At 36.6% G+C, this 21,135-nt stretch overlaps 1 protein-coding gene across 3 annotated transcripts in view; it reads right to left on the bottom strand.

The window, feature by feature from the left end:
• The window catches only part of TENM1 (teneurin transmembrane protein 1), a 771,573-nt gene that overhangs the window by 275,250 nt on the left and 475,188 nt on the right, over window positions 1-21,135 (bottom strand). For all 3 annotated transcript variants that reach the window (XM_027608817.2, XM_027608819.2, XM_027608818.2), the window contains one exon: window positions 1,982-2,134. In XM_027608817.2, the coding sequence (XP_027464618.1) occupies window positions 1,982-2,134 (153 nt within the window). The remainder of the gene's footprint in view (window positions 1-1,981; window positions 2,135-21,135) is intronic.

The following is a 21,135-nucleotide window of genomic DNA, read 5'->3' as shown; positions in this document are numbered from 1 at the left end:
TGTTTTTTTTTTTTTTTTTTTTTGGAAAATGAGGTCTATAATGTTACCTTCATGATATAATACATGTGAAATGTCCAGAGCTATTCTTGGCACATGGTTAATTATGCAATAAATTTCAGTCATCATCAGCAAACTCCAGCTAACCCTTGGACAACATTGGGGTTAAGGGCATCCATCCCCTCCCTCTCAACCCCATGCAGTCAAATAATCCTTGTATAACTTATGACTCCCCCAAAACTCAACTACTAATAGTTGACTGTTAGGCCAGAAGCTTTACCAATAACATAAACAGTTGATTGACACAGATTTCTTATGTTACATGTTATATATACTGTTTTCCTACAATAAAGTAAGTTAGAGGAAAGAAATGGTATTAAGAAAATCATAAGGAGGAGAAAATACATTTCCAGTCCTGTGCTGTATTTATTGAAAAAAATCTGTAGAGAAGAGGACCTGGGCAATTCAAGCCCATGGTGTTCAAGGGTCAACTGTACTTTGTGGAAGGGAATTAGAGATGTCTGAATTAGAGTAAACAAATGAGTACGCTCTGGTAACAACTATGTGATGACCTTCTGTCCTGTGTGTTTCATTTTCCACAAACAGATTGCTCATGATTTCAAGTGTGAATGGCAAGAAACCCCCTAGGCACCAAATGGTGGCCCTTGCACTTGCACATGTAAAGGAATCAAAGAGTAGGAAAGAAGATAAAGGAGAGAAGCCTTGAGTCCAAGTGTACTCAGACCCTTTCCTCTGTCATCTCTGACCCTCAGCCCCTCTCAGCAGCAAAAATGGAATTGCTGGGAAAGGTCAGCCCAGGCTCAAGACAGTATTTCTAAACGGGGACGTAAAGCAAGCTGCACCGTGAATCAAAAACTGGGACAAATCATAATGTTTTCCTGAAACCTAAGCATGAATTTTCACTGAAGTGTAGACCAAAGGAGAATTACATTTTCAAAGACAAACAAAAACAAAACAGCAAACCCTACAAATAACCCCCAAAAGACACTAAAAACACAAGTGAAGATTAGTGACTCAAGCAACTACAAAACCAAATAATTTTGTTTGTAACTCATCAGCCAAAATAAGACTGTCTTATCACCCCTATAAAATGTTAAGTTTCTTGAGGGTAGGGTTTCTTTGGGTCATTCATTCATTCATTCATCTGTTTGTATGTGATCTCCTAAAAATATTTAGGATTGTGCTGGCTCTATGTTCTGTTTCTAATTTCTGCTTTTGGAACTGACATCCTGAAATTTTACATTGTTTGAGGCCCTGTGTGCTGACTCCTATTTCAAGAGAAATCATAATAGAAACTTTCAGCTATTTTCAATACTTGTATATTGAGACTAAGATCACTCAAAGTGAATAAGATGTTGGGAGTGCTGGTATGTGACATTTATTGTAAATAAGTCAGGTATCTCAAGCTTATGTTAGTTAAATTTAACAATTCAGTACTCAGAGTACTTTTTTCTTTTCTCCAACTGTGAAGAATTCATGTTCCCCAACTAGAAAAAAACTCATGTTCCCCCACTTTGACATAAACATTCACCCTTATATTAAGCATAAAAGGCTTTTTCTTATTCTAAACAGAAGAAATTTCCATATACCCTTTGTAAAATGTTATATATAAATGCTGGGCTTGGACACAGAGAACTTAATCAAAATCCCATGTTGCTTCAGGGTAGTTATATGCGAAATGCAATTTCCATTGTATTGAAACCTCCATCCTGTAAATATTTATCTATTTTCAAAATTGCCTACATATTTGAAAAGTTTAATTGGTTTATACTCAAGGCACTAGAGAAAGGAAAATTTGCTTTCATAAGACATTTACATGTATTTATTCTGTCCACGGAGAGTACTTCTTTCGAGTGATCATGAAATTTAATGTGAAGTGAAACCATCCCAGCTTTGGTTCTAATGACCAAATTAGAAGAAAAGTAATCAATAATCAATAAATCAATCATTTTGATCACTGTACCTTTTTTCTCTGATTTATCGGAAACTTTTCCTCCAATTGGAGAGTAAGTAGTATCCATGGATTCGGTCCCTCTGTTCCCTTTGCTAACTCCATTTTCATAGAGCTGTCCTTCAACTGGTTGCAACTGCCAAGTCAGGCCGAACAAATGTACTGCTGCAAGAAAACAAGCCATACATGAACCTATTCCAGACTTGCTGAGAAGGTCTCTAAACCAGCTGTCCCTTTCCACCTAAAAATGCCATGACCAGATTTCTTTTAGTTAGGCCAAGCAGCTTCTTGGAGTTTATACCTACATCATACATGTAACTACTTTTCTAAGTAGCTATTGTTAAAATGTTGAGGCTATAGCTATCCCAGTGATAGATGTTGGGGCATTAGTGAGACAACCACAATGGTATTAGACACTGCTCCTCAACACTGTTATCCCTTCCTTTCCCGTTTCCCTTGGTCGTGGAACTCTACTTTGTATATGGAAACTGCAGAGTAATGGTGGACAGGCTATCGCGATAACATGGGAGGCCTTTGCTAAGCCAGTTTCCTGAGTGCCTAGTATGCATAAGGTCCTATGATAGCTGTTGCAGTTGTTAAAATATAGATGCTTATCAGGGTAGGAGTTGGAAGTAATACAGGTACAAAATAACTATAATATAATGCAGAATAATTGACACAATACAGGTTCAATTGCTATCAGAGGGTTAAAAATAGCTGTGTTGATCAGAGTGCAATGGGCATTCTCATATACTCTTCATGAGAGTATTAAAAAAAACCAACCCACCATTGCGGAGAGTAATGTGGCACCATTTATCAAAAAACCCTTAAAATTTGGCTTACCCTTTTAGCCCACAATTTCATATCTATGAGTTAATTATGAATGTGTACAAACTACAAGGCTATTCATTGTAACATTTAAAAACTAGTAGAAAGTTATGATCAATCTAAATATTCATCAAAAGGAGATTAATGAAATAACTGATGATATTATAAATAATACAAGATTACAATGTTATTAAATCATGTTACAGAAGACTATGAACTGGCATGGGAATAATTATGATGCATCAAATGAAAAACATCAGGCCATTAACAGTATGAATAGTATGATCTATAATGTGTGTGTGTGTGTGTGTGTGTGTAGACATGTTGATGTCTGGAAAGAGAAAGGGCTGGGAGGATATATCGCAACATGTTCACAACATGGGGGCTTATGGAGGATTTTAATTTTCTTCTTTAGGATTTATGTATTGTCAATATTTTTTATAATGAACATGGACGATGATGTTTGCCATCTGGGGGAAGAGGAATTTTTGTTTTAAAATAAATAATTTATTCTCTAGTTTCAAATAAAATAATGCTTACAAAATACTTTTTAAAAATAAAAGAAGTGGTTTATTTTCTGATTGGTGTGGCTAGAACTTTCAGTAGTACTATGTTAAATAATAGTGGTGAGAGTGGACATCCTTGTCTTCTTCCTGACTGTAGAGGAAAAGCTCTGTTTCTCCTCACTGAGGATGATATTAGCTGTGGGTTTCCATATATGGCCTTTATTAGGTTGAGGCATGTTCCCTCTAAACCTACTTTGTTAAGGGTTTTTATCATGAATGGAGGTTGTACTTTGTCAGATGCTTTTTCTGCATCTAATGAAATGGTTATATGGTTCTTATCCTTTTATTAATGTGGTGTATCATGTTGGATTGATTTGTGAATATTGAACCACCCTTGCAACCCAGGAATAAAATATCACCTCACACCTGTCAGCATGGCTAAAATCAACAACAGAAGAAACAACAGGTGTTGGCGGGGATGTGGAGAAAGGGGAACCCTCTCACACCGTTGGTGGGAATGCAAACTGGGGAAGCCACTCTGGAAAACAGCATGGAGTTTCCTCAGCAAGTTAAAACTAGAACCCTACAATCCAACAATTGCAGTACTGGGTTATTTACCCAAAGAATACAAAAACACTAATTCAAAGGGATACATGCAACCCCATGTTTAAAACAGCATTATCAACAATAGCCAAATTATGGAAATAGCCCAAGTGTCCATCGACTGATGAATGGATAAAGGAGATGTGATATATAGATACATATATATATATATATATATACACACACACACATCATGGAATATTACTTAGCCATAAAAAAGAATGAAATATTGCCATTCACAAAGACATGGATAGAGCTAGAGAGTATAATGCTGAGCAAATAAGTCAGAGAAAGCAAATACCATATGATTTCACTTGTACATGGAATTTAAGAAATAAAATAAATGAGCAAAGGGGAAAAAGGGAGGTAAACCAAGAAACAGACTCTAAACTCAAGAGAACAAACTGATGGTTACCAGAGAGGAAGTGGGGGGTTCCAAACAGGTGATGGGGATTAAGGAGGGCACTTGTGATGATCACAGGGTACTGTGTGGAAGTGTTGCATCACTAAATTGAACACCTGAAACTAATATTACACTGTATGTTAACTAACTGACATTAAAATAAAAACCTAAAAAAAGTGGTTTAAAGAACAACAGATTAAAATTGGCTTGGCTGATTAGCGATGTTTTAATGAGGTAGGATTAGAGATGAACCTCAAAAAATGTGTAGGGCTTTGACAGGTGATGGCAATGGGTAGGGTGAGGGGGCAGGCTGAACAAAATATGACATTGCAAAGCACAGCATGCATTTGAGGCAAAGGAAATTGCTGGGGTTGGCTGGAGTATAGTTAGGTATAAATGGTAGTGGAAGTTAAGGCTCAAAGGGAGGATTAGGGCCATATTGTGGAGGACGTTGAATGCCACACTTAGATATTTGGATTCAGTTTATTAGGCAGTAGGGAGGCATTGCTATTTTCTGAGCAAATGAGTGTTATGATCAGTTTTCTTTAGGAAGATTAATTTGATAGCAATGGGGAGCACTGATGGTTTCTAGGTAAAGAAATGATATCATCAGAGCACCCTTTGTGGAAAGATAAATCCAGTACTAGTGTAGAGAAAGATGAAATGGAGGACTAAAGATTTGGCAAGAACACAAATTGGGATGGCACTGCAATAGGCTAGGTGAGAAATAATGGGCAGTGATAGTGGGAATGCAAAGAAGGAGATTCCTTAAAGAGAAATTGCATAAATGTCGTCTCAGGGTTTGGCAACTAGTTGTGTGTGCGCATGCATGTGTATGCACCTGCATGCTCATGCACACATGTGAATGTGCTGGGGGCAAGAATAGAAAAAAAAATGAGGGAAAGGGAGGAATTCAAGGGTTAGGTTTTGAGCCTGAGTAACTGAAACCATAGGGGAACGATTAATAGAGTTAAGGGATTCTGTACTTAGCCCAGCACTAGCTACAGATAACTGGTGCTGGAGATGCGTTTGTTGAATGATGACTAGTTGAACTAGTTGTTGGCTGATGACTAGTTGGTTTGGGGCAGGGTGTGGTGATGGGAGAAATATAATGAATTCATCTTTGGAGGTGCTGGGTTCCACCCACCAATGGGCTATCCAGATAGTCATGCTCAACCCAGGAGCTTTGGAGGTTTGAAGTTCTGGTGAAGTATTAAGGCTAGAATGAGACTGGGGAATCATATATGCACAGAGGCAACAGCTGACATTGTGAGAGTGAATGAGGTCACCGAGGGCAGATAATGTTGGAAGAAAACAGTAACTAGGACAGAAGCTGTGGAAATCCTTTTATCTGTTTTCTCATTGCAATTTTAAACATCAACCAAATCTGACCGAAAGGAAGAAAAAAGTGGATCTGTTCATAATCCATCTAACATTTTCCTTTATGTTCCTAGGCAGAGTGAAAAGGGCTAATTTGTACGTCTAATACTCATATACAGTATATGGATTTGCAACCGAGAACAGGAAAGCTAGCCAGATAGCCTATTTAAAAATCATTCATCCACTTTTAGTTGGAGCTAGAGATTTCTAACATCTACCTCCTAATTTATCCTTAAAACTTTGAAGCATTTAATTGGTTTCTACCCTTTTCTTTGGATTAGGGCCAGTGCTGCCTAATGAATTTCTCTTGCAATTATTGGAAACCACTGAAACTCAAATGATAGTGGTTCTGAGTCAGGTACAGTATGGCAAAGGACTCAAAGTATGGTTGGTTTAACATACTCCATTTAAAGAGGCTTATTAGTTTTTTTTTCTTTTTTTTAGAAAATTTGGTCTACTCTGTTCCCCAAATAATGTGAATATGATGGATGTTAGAAGCCATATTAAAAATGTGTTGAATTCCCTTGGTTCAGTTACTTTTGTGAAATTAGATTGGCCATAAGGAACAAAAGGCATAGTAGTTTTCATTTTGAAGATCAAGGGGGATATTTTATACACTTTAAGTTAAGCCAGTTTCCTGAGGGCACTCAAAAATGACAGAAAAAGATGGATGTGCTGAGAATCACTTCACAATAATAAGGCAAGGATTATTTTTTCACCATCAAATGAATTGGACTGCTTCCAGCCAATCAAGACGGATAAAGAGGTGTGGGCACATTTAGTAGAACACCCTTTGAGGGTGGTGAAGCTTGTAATTTTTTGAGTTTATCTTTTCCAGGCAATAAGCTATTTATAATGTATATTTATATGAGTACATAATGCAAGTTAACTTACTTGCTGTAGACCAAAGCAAGACTACATGGTCTTTCCTCTCCTCCAAACCGAACCTCCCTCTGCTGATTAGAGAAAGTAACTCAAAAAGTATGTGCAGGGTAGACTAAGGTAATTAAATAACTCCAGTCTTTGAGTTCTATTAGAAATAAATAATATTTTGTTCATATTAAGACCAATAAAATTAAATTATGTTGACCTTTGGGACATACCAATACATCACTAGAAAGCTATATCAGTACTTTCCATGGGGATGTATTTATTAATTCATTCAACAAATATCTTCAAAGTATACGCTGGGCACGTTGGGAACACTGGGAATACAGGCACAGGCAACAAAAATATTTAACAGCCAGGACACCATAGTACTCGCTGACCAATAGGCAATCGGAAATAAACAACAAACATAGCCTCACTAGGACACACTGATTGCGTACGAGCCTTGGACGCAGGGTGAAGATACAGAGTCCTTAGCTTCTAGTGGATCCCCATCCAAATCTATGCTATGTATTTATAGCCATATTTTGAGGCAAGTCCCCCAAACCCAAGTATAAACATTATAAGCCAACTGCTAGGATTAAGGGTATAGCTGGTAATGAACAGACAGTATTAAATTATATTCATAGATTGACTCAACAAATATATTTTTTAAAGATTTTATTTATTTATTTGACAGAGAGAGACACAGCGAGAGAAGGAACACAAGCAGGGGGAGTGGGAGAGGGAGAAGCAGGCTTCCCGCTGAGCAGGGAGCCCAATATGGGGCTTGATCCTAGGACCCTGGGACCATGACCTGAGCCAAAGAAAGATGCTTAATGGCTGAGCCACCCAGGCGCCCCTCAACAAATATTTTTGAGTGCCTACTTGTACCAGGCACTGTTTTTCTAAGTTTATAGCAGTGAATTAAATTTAAAAAAAAAAATTCTCTACCTTCCCAGAACTCATATGAGAGGGTGGTGGGTTAAGACATGCAGATAATGAATAAATATATGCTATAATTAATAGAGCTGTGTGGAAACAAAGAAGCAAATAAATGAAATAATGTCAGGAGTTATAAGTGCTCTGAAGAAGAAAAATAAGTAAGACTAGTCAGGGAAGGCTTCTCAGAGGAGGTAATATTTGAACCAAGTTTTGAATGAAGTGAAGCCATATGAATATTTAGTTGAAGAACCTTCCAGGAGGAAGGAATAGCAATTACACAAAACCCTTAAGTCTTGTGTGGAATGTGTGAGGGGAGGAACACTAAGGAGCCCAGTATGAGTGGAACTCAGTCAGGAAGAAGAGTGGTAGGAAAATTTTTAAACTGAAGGATTGTACCCATGATTGTGCTACCTCTATGCTCTAACCAACTTCACAAACTGGTCACTCACAAACCTTACAAGTGAATAGAAAGTAACAAAACTCAGGAAACAAACTGAGGGTTGCTGGAGTGGAGGGGGGTGGGAGGGATGGGGTGGCTGGGTAATGGACATTGGGGAGGGTATGTGGTATGGTGAGCGCTGTGAATTGTGTAAGACTGATGAATCACAGACCTGTACCCCCGAAACAAATAATACATTATATGTTAATAAAATTAAATAAATAAATAAAAGACAAAAAAAGAGGGACAGTAATAAAACTAAAATCACGCATACTGGAACATAACAGCTCCAAATGAGCAATGCTGGTTATAGTAGGTCTAATATAAGTACTCCTGGCCCCAAAGTCAAAGTTATTTTTCCGAAAGACATATATAAAAATATACATCCTCAATGAGTAAAGACTGACATGACCCAGATCTCTCCAGGAGTACCAGTCCCATATTGCCACACTTCACTGAAATTCAATGGACAGAAAGAATGTGTATGCCTATTCAGATATTCTAGGAATAATGTCTTTTCAGTTTATTAAGAATGGCAGTCCCTAATGCTCTCCTAACAAATATTCCTTAGAGTTGAGTCCTGTACATTTTATGATTATTATCCGTCTTGGTTTATCCAACTGAACAAAGCTACGCTCTGAAATTATAAATGTATTAGAAAGGTAACAAATGGAGTATCTCACCATGCCTAATCGCCAAACTCAATCAAGCACCTTGGATATCAAGGCAAGCTAACTTTAGGAGAATAAGCTCTTCTTAACTTGCACATTTCTCTAGGCTGAAAGCTCCAAGTCTCTTTGCAGTTACTTCTCTGCACTCTGTTCGGATGTTGGTCTTTTCCTCTTAAGTAAGACTGATGGTATCTATTAATATCTATAACTGATGCTCCTCCCTCGTTCCATTTCCCTTCAAAGGGCAAAAATATTCCCCTCTGAGAGAGACTATAGGAATGCTTCAGAAGTAGAAGTAGGAAATGGGTGCTTAATGACCTAGGTCTGTACTGTCCAACATGGTGGCCACTTGCCACATGTGTCTACCAAGCAACTGAAGTGCGGCTAGTCAGAGTTGAAGACTTGGTATGAAAGAAAAAATAGAATATATCCAATGATATATTTTTATATTAACTACATCTTGAAATGACAATATTTTAGATATATATTCAATTAAATAAAAAATTTAATTAATCCCAACTGTTTCTTTTCACATTTTGAACGTGGCTACTATGAAATTTTAAATTACATATGTGGTTTGCTTTGTATTTGTATTGGCCAGTGCTGATCTTGCCTCTCTAGAACATTTCACAAAGAGATAGGATGTTTCTCTTTTAGCACCCTATCATAGGACTTTTCACGTTATATTGAAGGTATCTATTGATATGTCTGACCCATTATTATGAAAGTATTCAAAGGGCAGGGTCCATGTCTTCTTAATTTTTCTATCTGTGGTACCAAACTTGGTGCCTCGTAGTCAGGAGTTACTCTACTTATATACCGCTGGTGGGACTATAGAGTGGTAAAGGAGCTTTAGAAAGCAATTTTGTGATAGCGATCAAAATTTAAATTGGGAATGTTCCTTGGCCAAGGAATTCAACTTCCAGGAATCTACTAAAGAAATAATCACATATGTGCATGAAGGGGTATGTACAAGGAAATGCACCTCAGCATTGTTAACATAATGGCTTTGCTAATATAGTGAAAAAGTAGAACCAGCAATATAGCCATCTCAGAGAGTGCTATACCCATACTATGAAATCTTATGTAAGAATTAAAAGGACTGATCTCAAGAGACTGTCAGATTGGAGGAAGCTAAGGAGACATGACAATTAAATGCAGTGTGGGATCCTAGATAGGATCCTGGAACAGAAAAAAAAAAAAAAAGGAAAAACTGGAGAAATCAGTATTAAACTCTGAGTTAATAGCATCATACCAATGTTAATCTCTTACTTTTAATAATTGTACTATGGTTATGCAAGATGTTAATATTGGCAGCTGAGTGACAGGTACACAGAAACTCAGAGCTACATCTACCCACTTTTCTGTAAGTCTAAATTTATTTCAAAATAAAAAGCCTAAAAAGAAAAAAGAACTGATTCAGTGGTGTGCTATAGCCAGCTTATACTGGTTTACAAGAGCCAACTGTGCACATGTCTTCCCAATTCCACCTGCAGTGACTTCACGTTGGTAGTTGAAATCACCCATGGTGGGTTTATAAACACTCCAGGACCAGCAAACCGTGCAAATCATTTGTTTTGCACAGAGAGCTGGTTGTTAAACATCAGCACACCTGGTTGACCTACATGTATTCACATGAAAAGATCTCTAAGGTTTGTATAAAAAACATTGCAGAGCAATGCATATCCGATGATTCTATTTAAGTAAAAAAAAATGTATCTCTTTATATGTAAACTCATACTAAGAGAACTGGAAGGATTATACCCCAAACCATTGATCTTTAGAGTGGGGAGCTGGAACTTCAACATTTTCATAGTAACGTTAGAATCTTTTACAATGATAATGTATTCATGTATTGTTATATAATAAAAAAATACTAGTGCTCAACAAAACTTTTTTATTTTTTTTAAAGATTTATTTATTTATTTTGGAGAGGAGAGGAGAGAGAGTGCATGGTGAGGAGGGGCAGAGGGAGGGGGAGAGAGAGAATCTCAAGCAGACTCTGAGCAGCCTGACTGGGGGCTTGATCTCAGGATGGTGAGATCAGGACCTGAGCTGAAACCAAGAGATGGACGCTTTACCAATTGCACCACCTAGGTGTCCCATGAACAAACCTTTTTTTTTTTTTAAAGCTGAATGAATAGATGCATTGTTTTGTTCATTCTCTTGTGTTACAATTTTCTGTCTAAAATAAAGCTTTTCAGAACAACTTAAAGCAGCAGAGCAATTCAGCAATTAAATAGGAATAACACCGAAACATACAAAACAGAACTCTTGATTGAAAGGGATTGGGGGTCCAAAAGAGTTGTCCCAAAACTCCAAAGACATAGTTTGAAATCTACTGGTCTCAAAAATTATCCTCAAAATATCTGAACAAGAAAAGTTTGGGTGGTTGGAAGAACTCTCTTTTGGCAGTTAAATCTATTGTAATACCTTTATAATGGTATTGTCAGGACATATGAAACCTCTCATATTATTCTGTATCTTTTGGTATTTTGTGTCCACTCTCTTCTAGATAATATTAAAACCCATTTAATAACAAGATAAATTGGGCTTTGATTCTAAATACACAAGTAAACCTTGAAACTGCACTTTAAGTTTGCTTTTAAGGAATTCATCTTGTATCTCGAAATGTACACATATTCAGCTAAGGATGGTGTATCTATCTGTTGCAAGAATTTTTTGGTGTTACTTTCTAATTCTACCAAATAAACCTATTTAGAAAGTTTGAAATCTGTCTCACAAACAAAATCCTGCCCATAATAGATGATGTTGTAAGTTTCAAATCATGCCAAGATAAAAGCATGTGATATTTTCCAAGATAATTTGTTTTTCCTTTCTGTCAGCCATTTTTCCCCCACTGGTTCCCTCACATATCTTGCTTCATGTTCCTTCAGGCTAGGGAGTGCTACTGCTTTTGCACTTTACTTCTAAAGCTTGTCAGGGCTACAGATCTACTTGTATGTTGAACAGTTCCCTTCCCGAAAAATATGCCAAGTACGTTGCCCAGATGGTGACCTCTGATTACTTCAGGCTTTCAAGTTGACTCCTATGGGAAGCCATCTCACAAGACCAATAGTTCAGTGGACATCGTGTGAAGCTAGATGCTTCCACAATAAGGAACATCACTGCAGAAATAAATGCTACTTGAATTAAATGCAGTGACTGCTAACATTACAGAAACCAGGTTACCTTTCTATCTTAAAATAAATTCCATTTTCATTATATTAAACATCAAATTGGTATATGAGTGAACTATAGCCCTTTGATAAATTACCTTCAGATCTTGGTTTTATCCAGGTAATAACCAGATTACATGCAAGATGGAAAACCATTCATTTTCAGAGAAGCATTTTTCAAGAACTAAATAAAGTAAGCAATGCATGTTTGTTTATGGCACCTTACTTTTGCTTTGGCAGGTTTCATTCACGTTTTCTCTCTTTTTTTCCTAGGGTTATACGTACACATTTTCTACTAAAAATATTATTTGTGCTTGTACTACCTCATGGACATAGATAAAGCATACTTAACATTTCCTTTTCAAAGTAATTTGAATGGAGTCAATATGGCTTTGAGATCCCTCTCAAACATTTTTGAAAGCCTGAAAAGCTGTCCTGTTGGGGCTGGGTAAGACTTCCTTTGAAAGAAAGGACTTCACTAAACAAATGAAGCAAAAAAAAAAAAAAAGTCATCTTCCTTGATCCAGTTTACATACCTCATTTTGCAAGTTTGCCATGGTAAAACAGTAAAATTCAATGCCAAATGAAGTAAAGATTGAGGTGTTAAACCAGAGACACCAAGGACACCTTTCTTGTTGAGCCACATGTTTGAACACCTACCTTTCCTTTCCTAAATGAAATGAATTATTCTGTATTGCCGCAGACATTTTTTTTTTCCTTTTTGGCTTTAGTACGGTCCTAGTTTTATATCCAGGATCGCGGCTAGAGAAGATCCTATCAAGGTAATAAATCATTTGAATATCCCACTTCTATATTATATTATCTTAAAACTTTCATTTACTATGTATTTTATATTTTCTATTCCCAGGCTGAAGCAATATTTATAAATAACATGTCTGTTTGGGTACCTTATCACAGGTGTAATATATGATCTCCATTTGCAGTTGCATAACAGGCCCATCTGTGTATTCCTTATCAGACAGACACAATTATTTAGTGTTTTCAGCTCAAGTCACAGCACAAATAAGTGTTCTCCATAACTCAAGTCTTACTTATTTTTGTATTATTATTTGCTTTGTGGAGTCAGGAGGAATCAGAGGCATAATGACAGGATAAATTCTTTTCAAAAAGAATCATTTAGTGAATAATGCAGCAAAAATATCCATGTAGCCATGAATCAGCACTTCTTCATTCTTCTTTAAAATTTTCTTTTTCTTTCCATTTTACTTCATTTTCTGCTCAGCAAATTCTCCCTTGCACTATGGTCCAAATTATTGCCTATTACTTCATCATTATTGATGGCTGGCTTGAGTACTTATTTGTAATAATATCCATATTCTTTTAAAAGATCCAGATAAAACTGGTGCATATGGAGAATGAGAAATAGACCTATACCAAAGCTCTCTCCTCCTCTTACCATTTGCCCTGTATTTTTAAAAAAGATTTTATTTATTTATTTGACAGACAGAGAGTACAAGTAGGCAGAGCGACAGGTAGAGTGAGAGGGAGAAGCAGACTCCCCGCTGAGCAGGGAGCCCGATGCGGGGCTCGATCCCAGGACCCTGGGATCATGACCTGAGCCGAAGGCAGACACTTAACTGACTGAGCCACCCAGGTGCCCCAACCCTGTATGTATTTAAATTATAAAAATGGAAATATATTCATTGTTTATGTCATCAACCCATGGTAGGTGATGCTTTAAAATTCACTTTTCTGATTTTTCATCATGTCATCATAGCCACAGATACATGGTATGTGTTCTTCTGCAAAGTTTTAGATGTTGAGATTTTAAGACTCAAATTTCCATTACCTGATTATTCACAGTTAGCATTAAAGAGCAGGGCTTGTATGAGGTTGGGGAGTCAGGAGATATAAACGAGAAGATGGAAGACAGATGAGTGGTAGAAAACTAAACCTGCCTTACACGATTTGATCAGATGGGGGAGAAAACAGAGAATAAAGTGGAAGAGATTATAATGGCCCAGTTTGTTCTGGGTTTCCTGAGGTGGCATCAGAACAGTGGACTTCTGGAAAAATCACCGATGTTTGGGCTTGATTCATTACCAGGATCTTCAAGGCTTCCCTTCCTTTCATGCAATAATTATTTGTCGGCTGATTACCATGTATTACACACTGGCACAAGTTCTGAGAATACAACAGTAACTGCTTGGTTAGAAAAACCCTTGCCCTCCTGGAGCTTATAGACTGTCTAAAGGGAGGCAGTTGTCATGTGGCAGTTAAGGGAAAGGACTCTGGAGGGAAGGTGTCTTGTTTCAAATCCCAGCTCTGCTACAGTTGGCAGACTGACCTTGGGCAAGTTACTTAATCCCCTTGTCTCAGTATTCTTATCATTAAATTCTCATGATAATAGGCCCTTCCCCATAGGGTTCTTGTGAGGACCTCATAGGTAGGTCAGTACATGTAAGGTACCCAGAAAAATGCCTGGCACATAATAAATGCTCAATAAAAGTTAGTCATTATTATTACGCCTGGTTAATTCTCCCCTCAAGCTAGCCTTTCCAAGACCATCTTGGAAGTAGAGAAAGGCAGGTCATTTGCCCACTGCACCCTCTGCTTTCCTGCCCTAGAAGAGGTTTGCCTTTTTCTGGTGAGAACGATGTAGAGGGACTGAGGTCTCTAAGAGAACTTCAGCAGCCATCCTTACACCACTGCACAGCAGAATAAAATGAAAACAAAACAAAACAAAAACTCATGAAATTTCCTAATTCCAAACCCTGGACTTAATTTAGAACAGACATTCATTTCTCTCCTTTCCCCACCAACATTCCCCAAAGTTGCTCATTTCCTTTCCTCCATCATCATGATCACTGAGGTTTGGAAGATGTAGATTTTGGGTTCCCTTTGTAAAAGGTTTCCAGAAATGAGAGCATCCTTAAGAATTGTAAAGTTGTCATCACTCTACTTTAAGTAGAGTGTACTTTCTACAAAGATTAGCAGAAGGTGGTTAGAGTCTCATTTTATGAAACATAACTGAGTGTTCTCACAGAGCTGTGTTTTGTATGAAATGGGTCCCAAGGAAATTTTCAGCTGAGCTACCCAGTGAAGTATGCATTCCTGGGTGATGGATCAACTCCAGTAAATTGATCTGTGCAGGGAAGGGGATCTGTCTGGAACATAATAAAATCATGATATGTTAGAGTTCAACAAGACCACAGACTAGTAGAGTTTGGAAAAGAGGGAGGAAGTAACTTTATGTGGAGAAACCTGACAAGCACTAACTCAGCCACGTGACCAAGTTTAACCTCATCAGCATGTATCCCTGATACCATGTGATGATAATGGCCCTTCTGTAGTCTTCCTCCGTAACCCCTGTCTCAACACGAGAATATCAGCACCACTGAAATCGAGGGCCAATCTGCAAAAAAGCTGACCAGTGCTACTCAAATCTGTTAAGGTCATCTAGGACAGGAGCCTGTCACATACCAGAGGAGGCTAGGGAAACACGACACTGACTGTAATATCCTGTCCTGGATGGGATCCTGGAACAGAAAAAGGACATTGGGGTAGAACTGGTAAAATCCAGATCTAGTGTCAAGTTCAATGAAGAGCAATTAGCAATGTTGGTTTCTTAGTTGTGACAAATGTGCCATGGTGATATACAGGAAGTTAATAGGAGAAACCAGATGAGGAGTATATGGGAATTCTCTGTACTATCTTTGCATTTTTTCTGTGAATCGAAAAAGTGTTCTAAAATTAAAATCTTATTTCAGAAAAGGAGAGACCACAGATCAACCATTTGGTTCAGTCTCCTCATTTTACAGAAGAGGAAACTAAAGTTTAAAGAGAGGAAGTGCTTGCCCCAGGACACACAGAGACTAGCTTCCCTCTTATTCAGGACCAAGAGAAGATGGGATCCATTTCTCCCATCCAACGACATTTAGTACTGTAGTAATTTAGGTGCAATACTGGGCTAATGAGGCCAAAGTTATAGGTTAAATTTTTATGCCAATCAGTTGCTTTTGCATAGAGGAAAACTCTGCTCTTTGCCCACACAGTGATTATTGAAATTAATTTTGTCTATCCATCTTAGGTAAGTGCATAGAAAAGAACAAGAAGCTCTATAACCACCCTCCATCAATTCAAAATATGTGAACATCAGAATTATCTTTTTATATGGACACTATTTTATTGGATTAGTAGGTCATATGTAACTGAAGTCATATATATGCAATGTTTTTTCTATCGGTTTTACAATCTCTTCTCTCTTTTTTTTTTATCCCAACCTTTTTAGCATTTGTGTTAAACCTGATCACTTTGTTGCCCAAAGCCTTATTTTCTATCTTTGAAATAGATTCAAGTTTTGTTTTAAAGGAAATGTAGACTGTGGGAAGCTTACTGAGCCTCATATAACCCCTGAAAATAGGTCTAAAATTTTTCTTACTATTTCCTGAAATGTCTTGCCAGGATATCAGGAGATGTGGGAAGAGAATATAGCAGTCTCTCAGTTTTTACTTTTCCCTCATGGTTTAAAATTGTAATTTTGATTCTTTCTTTATTCATTGTTAAGATATGCAGTTTATGTTAAAAATCTTTAATATATGAAAATTTTGATAAATCAATAAACATCAGCTGAACACTCTAGTAGAAACATGGGCAAAAAACATCAATAGGCAATTCACAAAAGAAGAAATGCAAGTTAGCAGTGACATTTTAAAATGTTCAACCCTAGTGGTAATTTAAAAATGTAAGCTAAAACACTGAAATATAACCTTGCCAATCAAAATGGCTTTTTTTTTTTTACTTTCCTTTTTTTTTTTAAATAAATGATGATATCAGAAGTTTTCAAGGGTTCAGGGAAATGAGCACTCTTGCATACTGCTGCTAGGAGTATAAATTGTTGCAAAATATTTGGACAGAGTGGTAATGTATATCTAAGGTGTTGGAAATGTTTTTAAACATTTTGATCCAGCAATTCCATGTTTAAAAAATTTAAACTAAGAAAAGGATCTGAATGGATTTGAAAATAACCATATTCAACATGATGTTGCATATATTATTAAGAAATTGGAAAGTATTTAAATGTCCAGCAAATAGGGATTGATTAAATCAATAACTATAATCTATATAATAGATAATGTTGTCATTAAAATAATGTTGTATAAGGGCGCCTGGGTGGCTCAGTTGGTTAAGCGACTGCCTTCGGCTCAGGTCATGATCCTGGAGTCCCGGGATCGAGTCCCGCATCGGGCTCCCTGCTCAGCAGGGGGTCTGCTTCTCCCTCTGACCCTCTTCCCTCTCGTGCTCTCTCTATCTCATTCTCTCTCTCAAATAAATAAATAAAATCTTTAAAAAAAATAATGTTGTATAAAAATATTAAATAATAAATATATTCATGAAGGAAATTATACAACTGTATCTATTATATGAGCTCATTTTTAGATGCCATTTGTATAAGTGAGGGCACAGGCTCTTTTTGAAAAGTTAGACCTGAAGACTGATGGCTCTCCCACGAACTCACTGTGTGGTTTGGGACAAACTGCTAGACCTCTCGGAGCATCAGTTCTCTCATATGTAAATGGAAAATAACAATACCTAATTTGAAAGATATTATGACTATGAGTAAAGGGACTTTTATGAGTTAAAGTACAAATCATGTCCATTTCTAGAAATTATGTGCCCACTTATTTTTAAGTATTACTAGAGACTCACAGATTCTTTTGTTGTTGTTCAATGTTGAATCCATTACCATCATCATTCTTTTTGAAGCTCAAATTTGGCCAGTGGGAGCCCCTTCAAATTAGTTTCTGTGTCATTTTGACACGTCTTGCTTTTGACCACGATATGTTTCAGGCTTACTTTGCCCTTACTTTCTCTGCCACACACCTAGAAACAGCTATTTCTGCAAAAAGTTTTAAATAGAAAATGTATTTAGAAACCTCAGTTTGGGCATAAAATACGCTCATTACTACTGAGGTGTCATTGTTTTTAAGTCTTTTAAGGGGACAAAGCGGGGATATGTACACATTGAACAAAACTTTAATATTTTATTACCTGCTTTGCTAACATGTGTGTATGTATATACACACATATGTATACCCCCCCACATATATATCTGTATATCTGTATATTTTTAAAAGAATGAGTTCATATTTACATCCCTAATACTAATCCAATATCACAGAGTTCTTCCCTTCCCCCATTACACATTTTTATTTCCTTTTTCACAGTGAACTCTGTTCTCAATAACATCAATGTTTACTCAATTGCTTATCGTACAAGACACACAAAATAGTATTAGAATTTCTACATCAAGACCACTACCAGAACGAAACCTACTAAGTAAAATTAAAAGTTTTTGTCCTAGAATATGTCCTTCTGAGGGTGTACAGTTATGTATTCAAAAGGATGAATCTTCCTAATACATAAAGAACTCTTAAAATTTGAGTCAAAGAGGACAAAAAAAAAAAAAGAAAAACCAAACCCAATAGAAAAATGGACAAAAGACATGAACTGTATACAGTTCACAAAAAGATCTTTAAACATATGAAAAGATGTTCAGCTTTATTCATGATATAAAATAAAACTCCACTGAGATAACCCTTTCTAACCTATCTCACTGACAAAGTTTCACAAGCTTGCAACACACTGGGCTGGTAGGTCCACAGGGACGTGGGCACATTTGCACATTGCTGGTGGGTCTACCGAATCCTACACAAACCCTGTGAAGGAGATCCAGGCAGAGGAGCCACTTACCTTTTTTTTTTTAACATTTTATTTTATTTTTAAGTAGGCTCCATGCCCAACATGGGGCTTGAACTCACAACCCTGAGAGCAAGAGTCACACGTTCTACTGACTGAGCCAGCCAGGTGCCTCTTATTTTATTGTTTTTTTTAAGCCGCTTACCAATTTTTTTTTTAACTTTCCTCTGTTTTAATGAAATTCCTCTCATTTCTTATTTTGTATGTTTTCCCCCACTTCTTTTTTAGAAAAAAATTTTTGAGTAGAGTGGGCACAACATTACATTAGTTTTAGGTGTTCAACATAGTGAGGCCTCTACATCCTTATGTCATGCTTACCCCAAGTCTAGCTCCCATCTGTCACCATACAACGCTGTTACAGTATCACGGACTATATTCTCTATCTTGATTTAAGGTGGCTTGTGGTCTGCCTATTGATTTTTAACAACACTTTATTTTTCTATTATTTTGCTGTTTTCTACCCCATTAATTTGTGCTTTATCTTTATTATTTCCTTTCTTGTGCTTTCAATTTTATTGCTTTTTAAGCTTTATTTTCATTTTTACGGATACAAATTTTCCTCATAAATGGTTTAATTGTATCCCATACATTTTGACACGTGGTGTGTTCATCAATATTTCTTAGAAATTTTGTAATTTTCGGTTGTATTTCCCCATTTACACAAGTTTTTTTTAATTAAAAAAATTTCCAGGTGAATAAGCTTTTCTGTTTTTAAAATTTTCTTATTAATTTCTAGTTTCATTTCACTGTGATCTGGGAATGTCTGTATTATTTTTATTTTATGAAACTCACTGAGGTTCCTATTGGGACCTAATATAAGATCAAATTCTGTGAATGTTCTGTGCGTGCTTGTGAATAAGGTATATTCCCTGTCAGGATGTTAAGTTCAATACATAGCCATAAGATTTTGCTTTTTTTTTGTCTTCTTTATACTTACTAAGTTTCTGTCCATGTGACCTGAGAGTGGTAGGAGAAAATTTCCTATTACCAGTTCTTTTTGTTTATTTCTCCTTGCATCTCTTGTGGTTTCTGCTTTATAAAATCAGTTATTGGGTTATTTATGCAGAGATAGTCATGGCATTTCATAGTGTATGTTCTCTGTTGCATTTTATGGTTTTTGGCTTGAGTTCTACTTCGCCTGAAATGAAGATTATAAGACTTGCTTTCTTACTGCTTCCATTTACCTGGTAAATTCTTTAATTTTTAGCCATTTCTGACTCCTTTGATTTCAGGTGTGTCTCTTGTAAACAGCAGAGAATTAGGTTTTGCTTTGTGATCTATTTTGAAAATCATTTCCTTGTAATACGTGAGTTAAACCCATTTACATTTATTGATATGACACAACTGTACCATATCATTTATATGTCACAGTATTACGTTAATTTTATAGTATTTCTTCATGTCGTTTGTTTTCCTTGGTTTTTAAATTTTTCTTTTGGTATTTAAGAAGGTTTATATTTTTGTTCTATTGATTACCTTTATGCTATTACCTTTTATAATGCCCTTATTCCCCTGTGCTTGCTTGACCTACCATGTGGTTTGACAGCTTGAAATTGCATCTTGACCCTCTATGTGACAAACAATGAGCTTATTTGACTTTTCCCTTTTCTTTTCTCCTCTGTTTTAGCTGAATTCTATTACTTTATCAAAACAGGTAACATTTACATATTATTTTTCCATACCATTTTTCCATCTTTGTCCCCACCTTTGTTATAATCTTAAATCCACAATTAAATAGATCTAATTTTCACCATCAGTCCTTTTGCCAAAGATTCCTCATCATCTCAGTTGGACAGTGCTTGTTCTCTAAATCATAAATCAACAAACTTGAACCCTTAGTCTAATCTGGCACACTGCTTCTTTCCGTATGGCCCGCAAGCTAAGAATGGCTTTTACATTTTTAATAGTTGAAAAAAAGACTGAAAGGATACCAGTATTTCAGGATATGTGAAAATTTCATCAAATTCAAATTTCAGTTATCCACAGAATTTTATTGGAATGCTGTCACACTCATTCATTGACATCGTGTCTATGGCTGCTTCTGGTGCTAAGTTGAATACTGTGACAAGACACGGTTAGGGCCTGCAGAGCTTGAAGTATTTACTGCTTGATCCTTCACAGAAAAGGTTTGCTGACTCCAAATCTAGTATGGCTGGTGAGTACAGGATTCCCGAAATTCTGGCCTGTTTACAACTGTTTTTCTATACCGTTACTAATTAAAGACTACGTGTTTGAATAGAATCCTTGGCCCATACTCCCTTTTTTGAGTTATTTGAAAACGTTGCTCTGTTCTTACTTTGCTTTGTCTGTTGTCAAGATGTCGGATGCCAAACCTGACTTTTCTTTCTTTCTCTCCTCTGTAAATGACTTATCCTGCTCCAAGGCCCAGGAGATTATTATTTTTTATCATTAAAGGCTACTTATTTTTCCTAAGATAAGACTTGGTGTTGGCTGTTTTGAATCAGATTGCCTGGGTACTTTTGGTTTTTCCATTAAATATTTGCAGTCAGGTCTTTTTATTTCTCAAAAGTGTTCTTTGATTATAGTTTTAAATATTAGTTCTCTTTCATTGTTTAGTTTTTCTTCATTGGGAATGACAGTTATATGTCTCCTGTAACAATCACT

Source organism: Zalophus californianus, chromosome X, assembly GCF_009762305.2.
Source record: "Zalophus californianus isolate mZalCal1 chromosome X, mZalCal1.pri.v2, whole genome shotgun sequence".
NCBI classification, from domain to species: domain Eukaryota; kingdom Metazoa; phylum Chordata; class Mammalia; order Carnivora; family Otariidae; genus Zalophus; species Zalophus californianus.
The sequence above is the reverse complement of the archived record's forward strand: the minus strand, read 5'-3'. Positions and strand labels throughout refer to the sequence as shown.